We start from the raw sequence: 16,883 nt of genomic DNA, 5'->3' as shown, positions 1-16,883 counted from the left end.
GCCGTGCTGCGCTTGGCCTTCACCCAAGCCGGCGGCATCGCTCTGGCGTGCATTTTGGCCAGCCGGCTGGCGCCGAGGCAACGCGTGGTGGCGAATTGATCGGGAAAAAAAAAAAACTCATTGTTTACGATTCGAGTGTTGTGGTGTCGTTGAAAGCATGTGCGTGGAGTTTGACATTAGTGAAAAAGATGGCGCCACAGCCCTGCCCAAAAAGGACGTTTGTGCAGTTGAAGCGTTTAAGAGATACAGCTCGGCTGAGAAACAATTTCGGTATGTCAGGCCTGAGCTAAGTTTAACCTGGGTTGTGATGGAGAGTCAGCACCTGAAGAGATCAAATTCCTCATTGTTTACGATTCGAGTGTTGTGGTGTCGTTGAAAGCATGTGCGTGGAGTTTGACATTAGTGAAAAAGATGGCGCCACAGCCCTGCCCAAAAAGGACGTTTGTGCAGTTGAAGCGTTTAAGAGATACAGCTCGGCTGAGAAACAATTTCGGTATGTCAGGCCTGAGCTAAGTTTAACCTGGGTTGTGATGGAGAGTCAGCACCTGAAGAGATCAAATTACCTGCAATTTGTGGGGGTTGTCAATTACACTATTCGCAGTTTATGGAGCCCTGACCTTGAAGATTACTGTACTTTACATGAGAAGGAAAAAATGATTTGCATGCTGTTCAGGTGAGATTTTTTTCCATGCAGTGACTAACAGCTAAAGGTGCTCGCGATACGATGTGAAAATGTCACGAGCCTGTCTTAAGTGTCGTCTGAAAAGATTGGTTCCCATTGTTGTTGGAATTCGATATCGACTCTGCTGCCTTGGCTTCCAAAGCTTTGGACTTCATTGTTTAAACTCCAGATGTCTTTCTGTCTGTACAGTTTTTTTTTTTTTCTATTGTGTATCTCCACAAAAATAAAGCACGGACGAATGTCCTATGTGTCCACAATTCACGTCAATACAGGACTATTCCCTTTGGTCGGAGATTGCGATATCGATCGAACCGTGAAGGTGAAGATCCGCAACTTCCTCTCAACGGCCATTAAATTCTGCGCCGACCCTTGTCGCCGCACATAATTGCAAACGCCACGCAGCGATGATGATGATGATGATGATGATGATGACGATGACGACGTGCGCCCTTGTGGTGGGAACACAACCGCAAATCATCATTAGTGCCGCAAGTCGACGACTATAAACGTCTGCATCCGCGCTTTGTTTTCAGGAGCTATTGATTAGCCTACATTATGGTCTGGCGAGCGAGGCTTGCGCATCACTGCGCTGGCCTTGTTTAACCCGATTGTTGACCCTCTCACGCGCACACAGGAAAGTAACTCGAGGCCTCCCGGGGGGGGGGGGACGGCTGCTCTGCACCTGACGTCTGGGAAGTTTGGTGGGGGAAAAGTCCGCAGTAGTAGTACATGCACCATGCATTAGTGTCAAATACCAAGATAAAGCAGCATGGAGGAAGTAAGGAACAACCCCCCCCCCCCCCCGCACCACTTTCCCCCCCCCCCCAGTCCCTTCCCGGAAAAAAATGTAATTGGGGACATCACCAAATATGGGCGTGTCCTCTGAATCCTCTTATTTGCTTTGTGGTTTAGGCCGCAAGGAATTTCGGCAAGCCAAGCCAGAAAGCGGTTCCACCTTTCGACTCGTATGCTTTGGAATGTGGAAAAAAGGCAGACAGCCGCCCCGTTTGTTTCAGCTTGAGGAAAATCGCGCTTTGCTGCGGATGCCGCGGCTCCGCTCCACATCGGCAGACATGTTTTTCCCCGCTTTGCACTTTGCACCGCAATCCGCGTGAGCAACAGCGCTTGTCCCACATCGGCCGCCCCCCCAGCGCCGCCGCAGCTGCGGGACATGCGAGCGAGCTGAGCTGCGCGCGCCGGCCAGGAGGGGAGGGGGGCGGAAATTTTAAAACAAAACATGGACTTTAAATCGGAGCTGCTCAAGTCCATCTGGTACGCCTTCACCTCGCTGGATGTGGAGAAGTGCGGAAAAGTGTCCAAATCTCAGCTGAAGGTAAGCGGCAAGTCTTTATTTCGATGGCCGCTGTCGAAGAGGGCGGCGGTGGAAGGGCAAAGGGCAGCAAAGTCGACGTTTGCTTTCTATTCAAGCTTTTTTTTTTTCTTCTTGCGCCAGGGGGAGTGATCGGCGTTATCTGAAGTCCAAATGTTTGACATCACCGCCTTTTATGCACTTGTTTAAAAATAATAATAAAAAAAAGAATAGTCACGGTTTATGACCATTTGGGTGTCTCAGGGTTTGTTTTTTGCTAAAGTGGAAGCTCGGCTAGGTAAAAAGAATCCAGGGAACTTGTGGAAAGCTGTCCTGACTTGTCGCAGTCTCTGCCTCCTCCTCTGAGTGTGTGTGTGTTTGTGTGAGTGTGTTTATGTTTGCCTCATGTTCAAGAAAAAAAAATGAGGTCAACAATGTGTATGTTGACCTATAATTGTTTGACATCACCGCCTTTTATGCACTTGTTTAAAAATAATAATAAAAAAAAGAATAGTCACGGTTTATGACCATTTGGGTGTCTCAGGGTTTGTTTTTTGCTAAAGTGGAAGCTCGGCTAGGTAAAAAGAATCCAGGGAACTTGTGGAAAGCTGTCCTGACTTGTCGCAGTCTCTGCCTGCTCCTTTGAGTGTGTGTTTGTGTGAGTGTGTTTATGCCTCATGTTCAAGAAAAAAAAAATGAGGTCAACAATGTGTATGTGTATGTTGACCTATAATTTCATTTCGAGTCACACCCTTTTATGGAGATTTTTTTCCCCTTTTGATTCCAATCTATATGATTTTTGTATGCTATTTTTTTATTCTTAACGTTTTACCATTTTATTCTCTATACTTTGGTACTTTTTTGTAGTTTTTTTTTATTTATATGCACAGCTGCCATATTTAATACACATTATATTGTTTCAGATTTCATTTTATTCACATTTTATTTTATTTTTTTTTGGACCGTAGTGCTTTCTTTATTCTGTTAAATATTTGCTGATTAAATTTTTAGTTGTTAGAAGACTTTTTTTATTTTCCCATGAAATCAAAGAACGTCTTATTTGTTTCATCAATTGATGATCGGAAGCCAATTTTGAAGCCTTTTTCAGCCGCCGCTGTCTGTATGATTTTGTTGTTAGAAGACTTTTTTTATTTTCCCATGAAATCAAAGAACGTCTTATTTGTTTCATCAATTGATGATCGGAAGCCAATTTTGAAGCCTTTTTTCAGCCGCCGCTGTCTGTCTGATTTTTTTTTGTCATGGAGGTGCTTTCCCACAACCTGTACACGGTGCTCAACATCCCGCACGACCCCGTGGCCTTGGAGGAGCACTTCCAGGACGACGATGACGGGCCCGTGTCCAATCACGGCTACATGCCCTACCTCAATAAATACATCCTGGATAAGGTAAAGCCCCGTCGGCATCGCAGTGCGAAGGTATCGGGTTCAACTCGAGCTTGTGCCTTGTGTTGCAGGTGAAAGAGGGCACGTTCGACAAGGAGAAGTTCGACGACCTGTGCTGGACGATGACCATGAAGAAGAATCGAAAGGGGCCGCTGCCAGAGGGGGCGCTGCTCTCCGAGAGGAACTGCTTCAAGCTCTTCTGCCTGTTCAACCTGCTCTCCGAGGACCGCTACCCGCTGGTCATGATCGCGCCGGAGGTAAGCGGAGGGGACGGAAAAGCTGGGCGGGACGTTTTCAAGTTTGCACTTAATGAGGCTCTTCCTTCCTGTGATTTACTTGGAATTTTTTTTTTTTTGGGGGGGGTGGCTTTCCCGTGACCCAGGATAAAAATAACCCATGCCATGTTTGTCTTGATTTCTTTTTTATGCATTTGCCTTTTTGATTTTATCCTTCTGTTATCACACAGATGATAATAATACAAATAATTATTGATCAAGGTGGAGTATCTGCTCAAGAAAATCTGCAGCGCCATGAGTCAGGAGTGGGACGGCAAGCCCCTGGAGGACCTGCTCTCCCGGAGCCCCGCGCTGCACGAGGACGGCCTGTCCGTCTGGAGCTTCCTGGAGCATATGGACGCCGGACGCCTGCTGCGCGTCACCAGCGCCGAGGCCTTCAGCCTGGCCTTGCACGAGGTCTTCCTGGAGATGTACCACAACGTCCTGAAGCGGGTTCGTGAGCCGGCTGCCGTGAGGAGTGGGAGTGGGGGGGAGTTGAGATTAAAACGTGCTATGGCGGCGGCAGGGCTACATGTGGAAAAAGGGCCACGTGCGGCGGAACTGGACGGAGCGCTGGTTCGTGCTCAAGCCGTCGTCCATGGCCTACTACGTGGGCGAGGACCTGAAAGACAAGCGGGGAGAGATCCAGCTGGACAAGACCTGCGTCATCGAGGTCAGTCGCGGCGGCGGAAGGTGCCTGCGCGTGAGCGTCGTCCGCCGCGCTCGCATCATTTCTTTTCTCCTCGTTGCAGCCCATTCCAGACAGAGAGGGAAAGCGTTGCCTGTTCTGCGTAAAAACTCACAACAAAACCTACGAGATGAGCGCTTCGGACCAGAGACAGAAAGTGGAGTGGACGCAAGGTGGGTACAACACACTGTCACAACCTCCCGTCGGGACCCCGGATCAAAACACAACGTGGCGGTTTGCGCGTCCAGCCGTGCAGACGGCCCTGCGTCTTCAGAGCGAGGGCAAGGCGTCGCTGCACCGCGAGCTGAAGGCCAAGAGGCGGGTGCAGCGGGAGCTCAGCCAGCGGGAGCGCAGCTGCAGTGCCCGCAGCAGCTGCAGCAGCCAATCGGAGGATTCCAGCACGCTGGAGGCGGAGCGGACCGACAAGGACCGTCAGGACCTGGAGATCGAGAACATCATCCAGGTCAGAGCTATGCACATTGAATTGGGGACACCTCCACATTCAGCCTCCATCAAATCCATTTCCCAAAATCCTCCATGGGAGCAGAATGTTAATCTTGGTGTGTTTTTTTTTTTTTCTTCCCTCAAAAAATGACATTTGCCAGCATCTGTTTTTGCTGTTGAAAACAATTAGCAACATTTTTCCTGATTTATTGACAGTTGTTATGTACCAAAACGTTTTGTGTCTCGCAGCACGCACGGGAACTGGAAACCCGGCGGCGGGAGGTGGAGGAGCAGGAGAGGAGAAAGCAGAGGGAGGTGCAGATGGAGCTGGAGAGACAACTGGAGGAGGCCCAGATGGTCAGTTTGACTTTTTATTTTATTTTTTTTAACTCGTTGGGTTATTTCTGCTTTTTGAGAAAAAAAATTGCACACTTGATGGGTGGTGGTGCCAGATGAGGGCGAGCATGAGGGCGGAGATGCAGGAGCGGGCCAAGGAGGCCGAGCAGCAGCGTCAGAGAATCCAAGAGCTGGAGGTCACGCAGCGCAAAATGGAGGCCGCTCTCAACATGGAGATACAGGCGCGGATGGAGGAGGAGAGAGCCAGGCAGGAGCTGGAGAGGTCACTAACACACGCACACAGTTTTGTGGGCCTTACTGACAAATGCACTTTTTCACCTTGGTCAAGTCTGCCTAGCAACAAGTATCTTCCGCTCGCAGGCTGCTCGAGGCCGAGGAGGAGAAGAAACAGCAGTTCCAGCTCCTCCAGGAGCAGCAGCGGGTCCTGCGCAGCCTCAGCAGCGACGAGGACGGCGACGCCCCCGCCGTGGATCACAATCACGACCACAACGCCGACCTCCGTGCCCCCGACGCCCTTCAGTCGGCCTCCCTGGAGCTCCAGGATCTGCGGGCGTCACGGCAGAGGAGCCACCAGCACTTGGAGGTGGGGATATCCCAGTCCTGTCACACTCTTGTACTCTAAGGCCATTCTCACTCGGAGGTCCGCATTCCAGGAAGTACAGGAGAAGCTGAGGAACGCCAGTCAACATGTCCGCCACTGGAACGTCCAACTGAACCGCCTCATGAAGCCCATCGGCCCTGGAGGTGCACACACTCGACATACTTTGCTCTTTTTTACACAATCTCATCCACTATTATGAGTTAAACAAAATAAAGATGAGCTAAGTAACCGTCTGATCTTATCTGTCTCTTGTAGACCGTTTGGAACGTCGCCCCACGAAACATTTGTGTCCCAAGAAGGAAGGTGCCCTTGCAAGCAACGAGTTCATCTCCAAGTTCAAGATCCAAGGCACTCGCAGTAGCAACGCGCCCGCTGAGTACCGGGATACGCTGGAGGAAAGCATGGAAGCGGCACACCTGTCGGATGACTCGGAAGACGCGACGGAAACTTCCAACGGAACAATCTGACCACGTGGAAATGATCAGTGGGCCGGTATTTATAGTGACATGACATCGTGATCTGTGATGACGGACACATTCCAAGAGGACAGAGATTTACATTCTTTTTTTCTTTTTTGTATAATAAAATTGATGGTTCATCAATGTGGCCTCTTGGTGCCAAGTGATTTATGACAGAACATTCAGTACATTAAATAATGATAAACCAAATATTTCGATTTCGTAAATGAGTTTTTACTCAATAATTTCTTCTCAGATTATTTCTCTCCCTGAATTTATAAAAAGAAAATAACTATCATTCTTGATAGAAGAATATGGTTGTGCTTTCATTAGAGAAAAATAAAAAAGAATCCTTTCTAAGAAGTCTAGTTTTACAAGAATAAAAAGTATTTTCTTATGAGAATAAAATTGGCATTTCAATTTAATTTTAACTTGCTTCAAGATGACACATTAATGCCCTAAAAAGTATCTATGTATTTCTATGCAAGTCACGACTTTATTGTCGTAATTTTAGCGCTTTTTTAATCGTTATTTTACTGCTTTTCATTTTTCGTGTCGTTGATTTGCATGTAATAACGACGCCATTCCACAGCATGGCGGTGTCGGAGCAAAGGCAACACAAAAACACAATAGAAACCCGGAAGAGAACACCGGTAAAACCAGGAAGTAAACAATGTAACTCATGGAGGTGACAGATTCAAACATGGCAGCCTCCGTAGCACTACTTGTCGAGCCAATAAGTCCTGCTACTGGCACGCCAAATGTCGTATTTTGTTGACAGTTTATTTTTTCTCCACTTTTTCACCCTTATATTATAACTCATGTTGGCGTCACTGGTTGCAGCGTCCGTTCGCAAGCTCCGACCGCGGTTCCCCCAGCACAGGACGCTCTCCACCATTCAGCCGGGTAATGGCTCACCTCTTTCCCTGGAGGAGACCTCCGCTGAGCAGAGATCCTGGAAGGATCCCGGGGACCGCTCCGTGCTCCTTTTCCCCGGCCAGGGCAGCCAGTTTGTGGGCATGGGTCGTGGGCTTTTGCGGTACCCCAACGTCGGAGAGATGTTCGAGGCGGCCCGGGAGATCCTCGGCTACGACCTGCTGTCATTGTGCCTGAACGGTCCCGAGGAGGAGCTGAGCAAGACGGTTCACTGCCAGCCGGCGGTGTTCGTCACTTCACTGGCGGCCGTGGAGAAGCTCAACCACCAAAACCCGAAAGTAAAGACTTAAGATTTCGGATTTATGTTACAAACTGAATTAAAACGATAGCCTGAAAAGTGAGCATTGTTATAGTGATGACATTTAAAAAAAAATCATTCCAAAAATAATCAAACTTGAAGTGCATGTTTATTTTGGTTTTATATGTGGCCATAAGACAAATGCTAGCCCCTCAGTATGTTTATTTTTCTGCCAAATATTACGTTTGCGTTGACAGGCTATCGAGACGTGCGTCGCCGCCGCCGGCTTCAGCGTGGGCGAGTTTGCCGCGCTCGTCTTCTCCGGCGCCATGACCTTTGCCCAAGGTAAATGACCCTCGGTGCCCTCGTCACCAGCATCCGAACCAACCGCTTTTTCTTCTTCAGCTCTGTACGCCGTGAAGGTGCGCGCCGAGGCCATGCAGCGGGCGTCGGATCTGGTGCCCAGCGGGATGCTGTCGGTGGCGGGCAAATCTCAGGCGCAGTACAAGCACGCCTGCCTGCTGGCCAAGGAGCACTGCCGCGGTCTGGGCGTGGAGGAGCCCGTGTGCGCCGTGGCCACCTACCTCTTCCCTGACGGCAGGGTGATCGCCGGACACCGCCAGGCTCTCGACTTCCTGCAGCAAAACGCCAGGCGGTTGCACTTCCTCAGAACCAAAATGCTGCCCGTCAGCGGCGCCTTCCACACGGAGCTCATGAGCGGTGCCGTCGAGCCCCTCAAAGATGTCCTGCGGCAGTTGGAGGTTAGGACTCAACTGCTGCTACCTATTCCAATGAGGTTGTGAGACTTATATTGTTTGGTTGGCTCAGGCTAAAGCTCTGCGTTTATTTTGTGCAGGTGCGCCGTCCCGAAATCAGCGTGTACTCCAACGTGGACGGCAAGCGCTACATGAGCGAGGGCCACGTGCGGCGCCAGCTGACGCAGCAGCTGACGGCGCCCGTCAAGTGGGAGCAGACGCTGCACGAGATGTTCGAGCGGGCGCGCGGCCAGCGCTTCCCGCGCGTTTACGAGGTCGGGCCCGGCCGGCAGCTGGGCGCCACGCTGCAGCGATGCAACCGCAAGGCCTTTGAAGGCTACGCGCACGTCGACCCGGCCGACGATGACGAACACTGATGATGCAGAAGGTGGGAATTTAAGACGAATTGTTCGCTTTTGGACCAATTTCGTGGAATTGGGTAAATTACCCCGCCGTATCATTTTGGAATCACTGAACTAAAGTGACTTGTTTTTATTTTTTTAATAAAGAGACTGTTGAATTTGCAGTCAAGTGATTTTATTTGGTTAAAAACAGAAAGTCCAGCTCCCTTCATGTTGTTAGAAAAGACAGTCCAGCGTCCCAATACTTTTGAACAAAACTTTTTAAAAAATGCTACATGCTAATATGTGTCAAGATAGAGATAGAAGGTAAAAGCTGATAGAAACAGTGCAAAAACAACTTTTTTTGTGCTTTTGTCACATTGGTGTCAAATATAAAGCAAAGTAAACGGTAAAAACCCAAAAGGAGCGCAAATGTCCCACATTTTGTGGCCAAAAGTCCTGCTTAAGGCCTGTTCTGCCAACCCAGAAGCAAAAGAGCCGCCGTCAGAAGCGCTCCTCCGGTGAGGTCGCTGCAACTTCCCGGTTTAAAATTGGACACCTGGGAGTGATTGGAAAAAACAAAACAAAACACTTTTAGATGTCACAAGACAACACAACAGCAATGAATTGGAACTGGAGATTACCCAGAATGCCCCGCTCTCAATCCTGAAGCCCCATAATGGACGCCGCACTTCTCGATGGACCCGTGGGTTCTGGGTTCGATTCCGGTCCAGCTGGTCCCCGATGGCGGCCAGCTGGCGGCCCACCGACCGCGCGGACCGGCTCACGCTCCTGCCGTACAACAACACAATTGTGCAGAAAGAAATCTGATGGTGAAAAATGATGGTTAAAGTGCTTCTGAAACATGTTTAGTCAAAATGAATAATAATAATAGCGCAATGATAATAGCCCCCCCCCCCCAAAAAAAAAAGGTTAACTGAATGACTTTTGTCCCACTGTAAAGTGCTTCTGAAACATGTTTAGTCAAAATGAATCATAATAGCGCAATAATAATAGCCCCCCCCCCAAAAAAAAAGGCTAACTTAATGACTTTTGTCCCACTATCCATGTTGTGTTTAAAAACCTGAAGGTGCCATCTAACAGATGGCCCGTGATGTCATCGCCAGGTCCTGCCTGGGGGCTCGATGAGGCGACGACCGCGTTGGCGGGGCGTCTCGGCGCTCGTATTTGCTCCACCATGTTGTTCGCTGCAGAGACACCAAATATGCGGAGTCTCGTCGTGTGTGTGCGTGCGTGCGAGTGTGTGCGTAACGTTCTCAAACAGGCTGTGTCAACACCAAGGCTGGCGGCGGCGTTGTTATCGCCCCGTCCTGACCAAACAGGCTCGTCGAGAAAGGTGACATCATGCGTTGGCGCAACAATTGCAGGTCACGTACGTGCCTCCGTACCACTTAACGCTGTCTGATTTTTAAGGTTTGATCAATAAATATTTGGGGGAGGACGTTTTAAAAAGAGTAATAGCGGTAATGTGCCATACATGCACCTGCTCTCCAAGCACTTCCTGTCTGTTGATGCAAATTTTCCCATTTCCATAACTCAACTGCTGCTTATGCCGTGCTGTACAAACCATCCAAATATGTTATTTTTAACCATCAAAATAGGTTATTTTTACTCATATCACTGCTTTTATAACTCAGAAAGTCATCTGGTGTCAGAAGGAAAAAAACTACGGCATGTAAATGAGTTGAACAGCGCCTATTGTCACAACAAAGAGATGAAGTCATTGTCCATGTGCAAAGGTCATCTTCAAGATCATACACACTTTTCACATTACGCGCCTTATGGATAATACTTTAATTTTATACTAAATTTGCCCTTTTTGGAAATCAAAAGTGAGCACACGTGCCCAAGCATGAAAAGAAAAAAAAGTAAGCATACCTTGTCAGTAGAATTAAATGGACGCCGCCCTGTAAGAAACACAACAACATTATTATTAGAAATGTGTATCAAACACAATGTTTTTGCATGTATTCTTTTCCGTGAACCTACAGCAGCGTCCTTAATCTCGTTGCTGTCTGGTAACTGCCACAGACCTCGCTTGGCCACGCCTTTACCGGCTCATGAGGAAGGAGGGAAATATATGACTTGTTTTTGAAGCACAGTACAGGTAATCACACATTTCATTTTACAATATTTTATTGCATTTCAGTTTAAAATGCACAATAAGCGGCCCCAGCAATAAAATGAAGGTACAAAGGCACAATTTTATGCACCACAAATTTAAACTTAAAACAATATTCAATTTTTGCTTTTGGGGGGGGGGTGTTGAAACCCCCCCCCCCACTGGGAAACACTACCCTCTAGTGGAGGTTCAGAGGTAGTGTTTTAGTTGAGATGTCACGGCACCATTGTATTTTCAATATTTATTCAGTAAAGTAAATGAAAACAGGCAACATCATTTTTTGTAGTAATGTTAGTATGTTACTACCTAATAGTTTGACTTTCAAAACGATTTATTTCTATTTTTTTGTCCCTTTGCGGAAGCATTCTGTTGCTAGGTAGATTGTCTTCCGGCAACCCGGAAGCCCACTATTGTCACATAATTTCGACGCTTATTTAATAAAAAATAAGTAACAGGACGCATTACTGTGGGGTGAATACAATTAATATTATAATTTCGAATAATAATATAATTTAAATGTATGAAGTCATTGTCCATGTGCAAAGGTCATCTTCAAGATCATACACACTTTTCACATTACGCGCCTTATGGATAATACTTTAATTTTATACTAAATTTGCCCTTTTTGGAAATCAAAAGTGAGCACACGTGCCCAAGCATGAAAAGAAAAAAAAGTAAGCATACCTTGTCAGTAGAATTAAATGGACGCCGCCCTGTAAGAAACACAACAACATTATTATTAGAAATGTGTATCAAACACAATGTTTTTGCATGTATTCTTTTCCGTGAACCTACAGCAGCGTCCTTTAATCTCGTTGCTGTCTGGTAACTGCCACAGACCTCGCTTGGCCACGCCTTTACCGGCTCATGAGGAAGGAGGGAAATATACGACTTGTTTTTGAAGCGCAGTACAGGTAATCACATGTTTCGTTGTACAATATTTTATTGCATTTCATCTTAAAATGCACATTAAAATGAATGTACAAAGGCACAATTTTACGCACCACAAATTTCATCTTAAAACAATATATCATTTTAGAATTGTTTTTATTATGTCTTTAAGTGGCATTTTACAGCGAGGCTCAAACATTGTGATGCTTTTGGGGGTGTTGAACCCACTCCCCCCCCCCGTAAAACACTACCCTCTAGCGGAGGTTCAGAGGTAGTGTTTCGTTGCAATGTCACGGCACCATTGTATTTTCAATCCAGTATTTATTCAGTAAAATAAATGAAAACAGGCAACAACATTTTTTTAGTAATTTTAGTATTTTACTACCTAATAGTTTGACTTTCAAAACGATTTATTTCTATTTTTTTGTCCCTTTGCGGAAGCATTCTGTTGCTAGGTAGATTGTCTTCCGGCAACCCGGAAGCCCACTATTGTCACATAATTTCGACGCTTATTTAATAAAAAATAAGTAACAGGACGCATTACTGTGGGGTGAATACAATTAATATTATAATTTCGAATAATAATATAATTTAAATGTAAAAAAAAAAATTCCATCTTCTTGTAAATTAGAATGACCGGAAGTCCCACTACTTTCTCTTTCTAATTTTCACGGAAAAATAAAAATAACGGTATTTACATCCTCAAAATGCGTTTGATTTACATTTTAATTTGGAAATGATCTTTACAGGTGTTTGTGCATTATTTTTGGAGAGTTTTTCGTTTGAAGTAGAGGTTTATACTTCCGCCAGCAGATGGACTGAAGTAATGTTTGTCATTGGACCTTGGTTGCTAGGTTATCCTGGTAAAAACATCCTACCCTAAGGCCACGCTCGCTTCTCTTAAAGCCGCTTGGATTCAGCTAACAGAAATATTCCGACCATATTAAAAAAAAATGTTCCACCTAGCTTTTATTATGAAGAGCAATTCATGTCGTCACTCCCTCCGATAGCGTCACTCGGATCAATAAATAGCTCCTTCAGGCGCTAACTTGCGATCATTATGGAGTCGCTTTTCTTTCTATAACTGGAGCTTCCGAGTGACCGAGACCTGAGCCGATGTCAGAACGGTGAGGCTGCACCAGGGACGTGCAGGAGCGAGGGTGGTGTCCCGGAAGGAGGATGCAGCATCCTGCAAGTCAGAGAGAGCACCACTGATGCCTGGCTCTTTGCTCACGTTGATCGACTGGTGAGACAAGCTTGAGTATCGCATGAATTATTTATTTTGTCATTTTTAGCTGTTTCCTCACCTGTTCTTTCAGTGGGAGGGAACATGGCCGGAAAGGTGAAGTGGGTGACAGATATTGAAAAGTCAGTGCTCATTAACAACTTTGAGAAGAGGGACTGGATTCAAGTGACGGAAAATGACGACTGGAATTTTTACTGGTAACTCACAATAATAATTCTAATCATTTATTATTGTGCTTCAGCTTGAACAGTACGGTGTTTAAAAAAAACTAATTTAGCTGCATGAATGGGGCTGCCACCAGCAGAGGTGCTGTGGTTACAACTACTGTAGTTTGCAACATTAAACAAAGAACATGATGTTAGCTATAATACAAGTAATAAAGACAACGCATATAATATCCAATAAAATGCAAATAATCCCAGATACACATTTATCTTTGTTAAATGCATATGTTTCAACCATTGCATCAGCTCTCATTAATATTGAACCTTGTTTTGCAACATGTTTCTAACATGACAGGATGAGTATCCAGACCATCCGCAATGTGTTTAGCGTGGACACGGGCTACCGTCTGACCGACGAGCAGATGGTCAACCACTTTCCCAACCACTACGAGCTGACAAGGAAGGACCTGATGATCAAAAACATCAAGCGCTACCGCAAGGAGCTGGAAAAGGAAAGCAGCATGCTGGCCGAGAAGGATGACAACGGGAAATACATCCATCTCGGTAAAACAAGCGTGCGCAGGAAGCGTCCAACATCATTCAGAAGCTGTTATTTACTCCTTTTTTTCCTTTAGATTTTGTCCCAGTGACATTCATGCTCCCGGCGGATTATAATCTCTTTGTGGAGGAGTTCCGCAAGAATCCGTCCAGTACGTGGATCATGAAGCCGTGCGGGAAGGCGCAGGGCAAAGGCATATTCCTCATCAACAAACTGTCCCAGATCAAAAAGTGGTCGCGGGACAGTCGCACCTCCACGTACGTTACAAAGAACGACTAGCTAGTCAGTTCAAACACAACATCGCAGAGTGACCAAATGTAAACAGGAGATTGTTTTTTTTAAATGGTTTGGCAGGTACTGTTGTTTTGGTGAGCAAATCAGTGCAAAGGGGCTCACAGTTGACTCTTCAATGTCAGTTTTAAGGTTGTATGTGAATTCATTACAATGACGAGAGAGCATTTTTTTTCTTGCTAGCAAAAGAGGCATCTATTTGTGTTCAAAAATTATTCCTTCGAGCCGGATTTGAACCAGCGACCTAAGGATTTCAGTATCAGCCACTACAGTCCTCCGCTCTACCAACTGAGCTATCGAAGGGTATTGACTTGGAGCATCTGGTTTAATATTTTACAAAATTCTAAATTCCTTTTGATGCAGGTTCATGGCAGCCTCTAGTGGCAAGGAGGCCTACGTCATCTCCTTATACATCGACAATCCCCTTCTGATCGGTGGGAAAAAGTTTGACCTGCGTCTGTACGTGCTGGTCACCACGTATCGGCCACTCAAATGCTACATGTAAGACTCCATCCGCCCTATTCACATTATTTACAAGAATGCTCTTTTTTTTATGACTCCTTTTTGTCCTGTTTATTGTCAGGTACAAGCTCGGTTTCTGTAGGTTCTGCACGGTGAAGTACACGCCGAGTACAAGCGAGCTGGATAACATGTTTGTGCATCTCACCAACGTGGCCATCCAGAAACATGGCGTAAGGCTTGGGATATATTGGACACAATTTGACATAATTAGTCATTGTGTCATTCCGATGTTGTCCATTCACCCAGGACGACTACAACCACGTCCACGGCGGCAAGTGGACTGTGGGTAACCTGCGTCTGTACCTGGAGAGCACAAGAGGAGAGGAGGTGACCAGCCGCCTCTTTGACCAGATCCACTGGATTGTGGTGCAGTCCTTAAAGGCTGTGGCTGTGAGTGTGTGTGTCTTAAAGCGGAACGTGTTTTTTTGAAACTAAGTCTTCACATTCATATGTTTTGCACACAATTATCTTTTCCAGCCTGTGATGAACAATGACAAGCATTGTTTTGAGTGTTACGGGTATGACATCATCATCGATGACAAGCTCAAGCCTTGGCTCATTGAGGTGGGACATTCAAGCAAAAAAAAAAAAAAAATTAACTTTTTTTTTTTCATTTTCGCAGGGAGGAATACAACCAATGAAAAATACCGTCCAAATCGTTAACCATGAAAAACAAAAATAAAAATGAAAGAAAATGGGACCATGCTGACACTTCCCCTTTAAATCCGCCTCGTTTGTGAGGACTGATGCTAATGAATTAGCAAGCTCCGCGGAGCGGAGCGCAGCTATTTTTACGGGCGCTTTTGCCACAATTAGCTTCACTTAGACAATATCTGTCATTTTCCTGGCAATTTGACAGCTTGTCGTTAGTTTTGACGAGTATAGTTGTATATTTGAACCTTAAAGTGCGCGCCGAAAGTCATCACCTTCGATAGCTCAGTTGGTAGAGCGGAGGACTGTAGTGGCTCTCCCTGAAATCCTTAGGTCGCTGGTTCAAATCCGGCTCGAAGGAAACTTTTATTATTTGTTTTTTAAATATTCACAATCATCTTTCCATGTCCAATTACCGTGTATAAATAAAGACCATTAATAAAAATGGCATTTCTTCATAAACAGTTGACAAAAACTGAAAAAAAACAATCAGAAAAACATCGAACATGCTGCAAAAAAAGCACCATCTTTAATACAGATTTTATCACCAAAGCTACAATAATACTTTGTTTTTACAAAGCATACAGTGCAGAGGCCAGCGATGCTTGTACAGTCACATGACATTCTTTTAAATGCCCCAAAGGGAGAGCTTTGTTTGAACACATACAGTGAACACATATGTGCTCATGGTGGAAACCGCTTTTAGTGCACTCAAAGGCACAAAGGCACCAAACCACTCGAGGTGAACTGGTGTTTGTGTACTCTCGTACACTTGAGATATGCAAACGCAAATATTTCTACAGGTCAACGCATCGCCCTCACTGACATCCAGCACGGCCAATGACCGCATCCTCAAGTACAACCTCATCAACGACACCCTGAACATTGTCACGCCCAATGGCGAGATGCCGGACAGCCGCTGGAACCGAAGTCCGCCGAGAGACGCCCTGGGGAACTATGAACTTCTGTGAGTCCTCGAAATCACTCGTTGCTGCAGTTGTCACCAGAGTTGAGGTCGGCCCCGTTGCCACCAGAGGGCGCAAACGACCTGTATAGACTGATATGACTTTAAACTGAATTGTGAGCCTCTTCGTGCAGCCTTCGATAGCTCAGTTGGTAGAGCGGAGGACTGTAGAGGCACTAACAGGAATCCTTAGGTCGCTGGTTCAAATCCGGCTCGAAGGAGTTTTTTTTTATTTAAATGTATCAAGTCTACTCAACCTTTTGCACCGTTACGCTTCATACCATTGAACGTGGCCATCAAAAAAGTTCATGGTTTGAATCAAAATGATTTCTTTGAGCCAGATTTGAAGCGCCGACCTAAGGATACTTGTTATCATCACTATAGTCTTCTACAACTGAGTTATCGAAGGTCACTCTTTCAACAATGTCCTGTGTGTAGGTACGACGAAGAGCAAGCACAGAGCGACGCCGACTTGCGGACCCGCTCGGGTCAGTCGCTTGGGTCAAAGGGCACCAAGGGTAGCGGCGCCATCCGCACCGCCGCGGCTACCTGGAAGTGATGGACTTTTTTAACATCATTGCTCATCCTTGGACTGAAAAGAAATGCATTTTTTATTTGTTTTTAAGTTGGATTGTGCCTCATTTGCCGACTACTATCTTGTGGAATGTGATTTTGTTTGCCCACGGAGAATGCATCTGCTTTATAAAATTATTCAACATGCCTTTGCGTCCTGAGTGATTTACAAAAAGATGAGATATTCCATTGTTTTGACGATATTTAGAAAACAAAGGCTTGTTTAGTCAGTTGGGTGCGGTTATTTGCTTAATTACTCAATAGCTAGTGTATTTAGATCGTCATAAAACAATGTTAAGGTTAAAGAGTGTCTATATTGACACTTAAATGATTCAATAGAAACTTATTGAGGACCTGCAAGAGTCTTTCAGGGCGGATATGACGCCATAACA

The 16,883-nt window shown here is 45.9% G+C and overlaps 3 protein-coding genes, 1 long non-coding RNA gene and 3 other non-coding genes across 8 annotated transcripts; 6 read left to right on the top strand and 1 right to left on the bottom strand.

Moving 5' to 3' along the window:
* Positions 1–1,575: 1,575 nt before the first annotated feature.
* def6c (DEF6 guanine nucleotide exchange factor c) lies at positions 1,576–6,427 on the top strand. Its single transcript, XM_019883088.1, has 12 exons — positions 1,576–2,015; positions 3,257–3,397; positions 3,466–3,651; positions 3,892–4,122; positions 4,196–4,342; positions 4,422–4,530; positions 4,606–4,820; positions 5,051–5,158; positions 5,254–5,420; positions 5,519–5,741; positions 5,812–5,902; positions 6,015–6,427. The coding sequence occupies exons 1-12, from the start codon at positions 1,920–1,922 to the stop codon at positions 6,224–6,226; spliced, it is 1,926 nt and encodes a 641-aa protein (XP_019738647.1). The 5' UTR covers positions 1,576–1,919; the 3' UTR covers positions 6,227–6,427.
* A 442-nt stretch (positions 6,428–6,869) lies between these two features.
* On the top strand, positions 6,870–8,672 carry mcat (malonyl CoA:ACP acyltransferase (mitochondrial)). The gene is made up of 4 exons (XM_019883086.1): positions 6,870–7,431; positions 7,649–7,736; positions 7,797–8,152; positions 8,248–8,672. The coding sequence occupies exons 1-4, from the start codon at positions 7,039–7,041 to the stop codon at positions 8,521–8,523; spliced, it is 1,113 nt and encodes a 370-aa protein (XP_019738645.1). The 5' UTR covers positions 6,870–7,038; the 3' UTR covers positions 8,524–8,672.
* A 1,029-nt stretch (positions 8,673–9,701) lies between these two features.
* LOC109523724 (uncharacterized) lies at positions 9,702–11,290 on the top strand. The gene is made up of 2 exons (XR_002169827.1): positions 9,702–10,247; positions 11,176–11,290. It is a non-coding gene; the product is annotated as an uncharacterized LOC109523724 (long non-coding RNA).
* A 620-nt stretch (positions 11,291–11,910) lies between these two features.
* ttll1 (tubulin tyrosine ligase-like family, member 1) lies at positions 11,911–16,639 on the top strand. Of its 2 annotated transcripts, none has more exons than XM_019882946.1 (10): positions 11,911–12,767; positions 12,817–12,964; positions 13,287–13,495; positions 13,567–13,747; positions 14,145–14,282; positions 14,365–14,473; positions 14,550–14,693; positions 14,781–14,867; positions 15,758–15,921; positions 16,357–16,639. In XM_019882946.1, exons 2-10 carry the CDS (start codon positions 12,852–12,854, stop codon positions 16,475–16,477), a joined length of 1,266 nt encoding a protein of 421 aa, XP_019738505.1. In that variant the 5' UTR covers positions 11,911–12,767; positions 12,817–12,851; the 3' UTR covers positions 16,478–16,639. The 2 variants fall into 2 exon arrangements, with proteins under 2 accessions (XP_019738505.1, XP_019738504.1); XM_019882945.1 differs by having other exon boundaries at positions 11,913–12,767; positions 12,841–12,964.
* Positions 13,998–14,084, bottom strand: trnay-gua (transfer RNA tyrosine (anticodon GUA)). The gene is given in 2 exon segments: positions 13,998–14,033; positions 14,048–14,084. It is a non-coding gene; the product is annotated as a tRNA-Tyr (tRNA).
* Positions 15,229–15,315, top strand: trnay-gua (transfer RNA tyrosine (anticodon GUA)). Its single transcript is given in 2 exon segments — positions 15,229–15,265; positions 15,280–15,315. It is a non-coding gene; the product is annotated as a tRNA-Tyr (tRNA).
* trnay-gua (transfer RNA tyrosine (anticodon GUA)) lies at positions 16,053–16,139 on the top strand. Its single transcript is given in 2 exon segments — positions 16,053–16,089; positions 16,104–16,139. It is a non-coding gene; the product is annotated as a tRNA-Tyr (tRNA).
* Positions 16,640–16,883: the final 244 nt, after the last annotated feature.

The sequence above is a fragment of the Hippocampus comes genome, unplaced genomic scaffold, assembly GCF_001891065.2.
Source record: "Hippocampus comes isolate QL1 unplaced genomic scaffold, H_comes_QL1_v1.1 scaffold53, whole genome shotgun sequence".
NCBI classification, from domain to species: Eukaryota; Metazoa; Chordata; class Actinopteri; order Syngnathiformes; family Syngnathidae; genus Hippocampus; species Hippocampus comes.
Note: the sequence above shows the minus strand (reverse complement) of the source record. Positions and strands in the feature narration are given on the sequence as shown.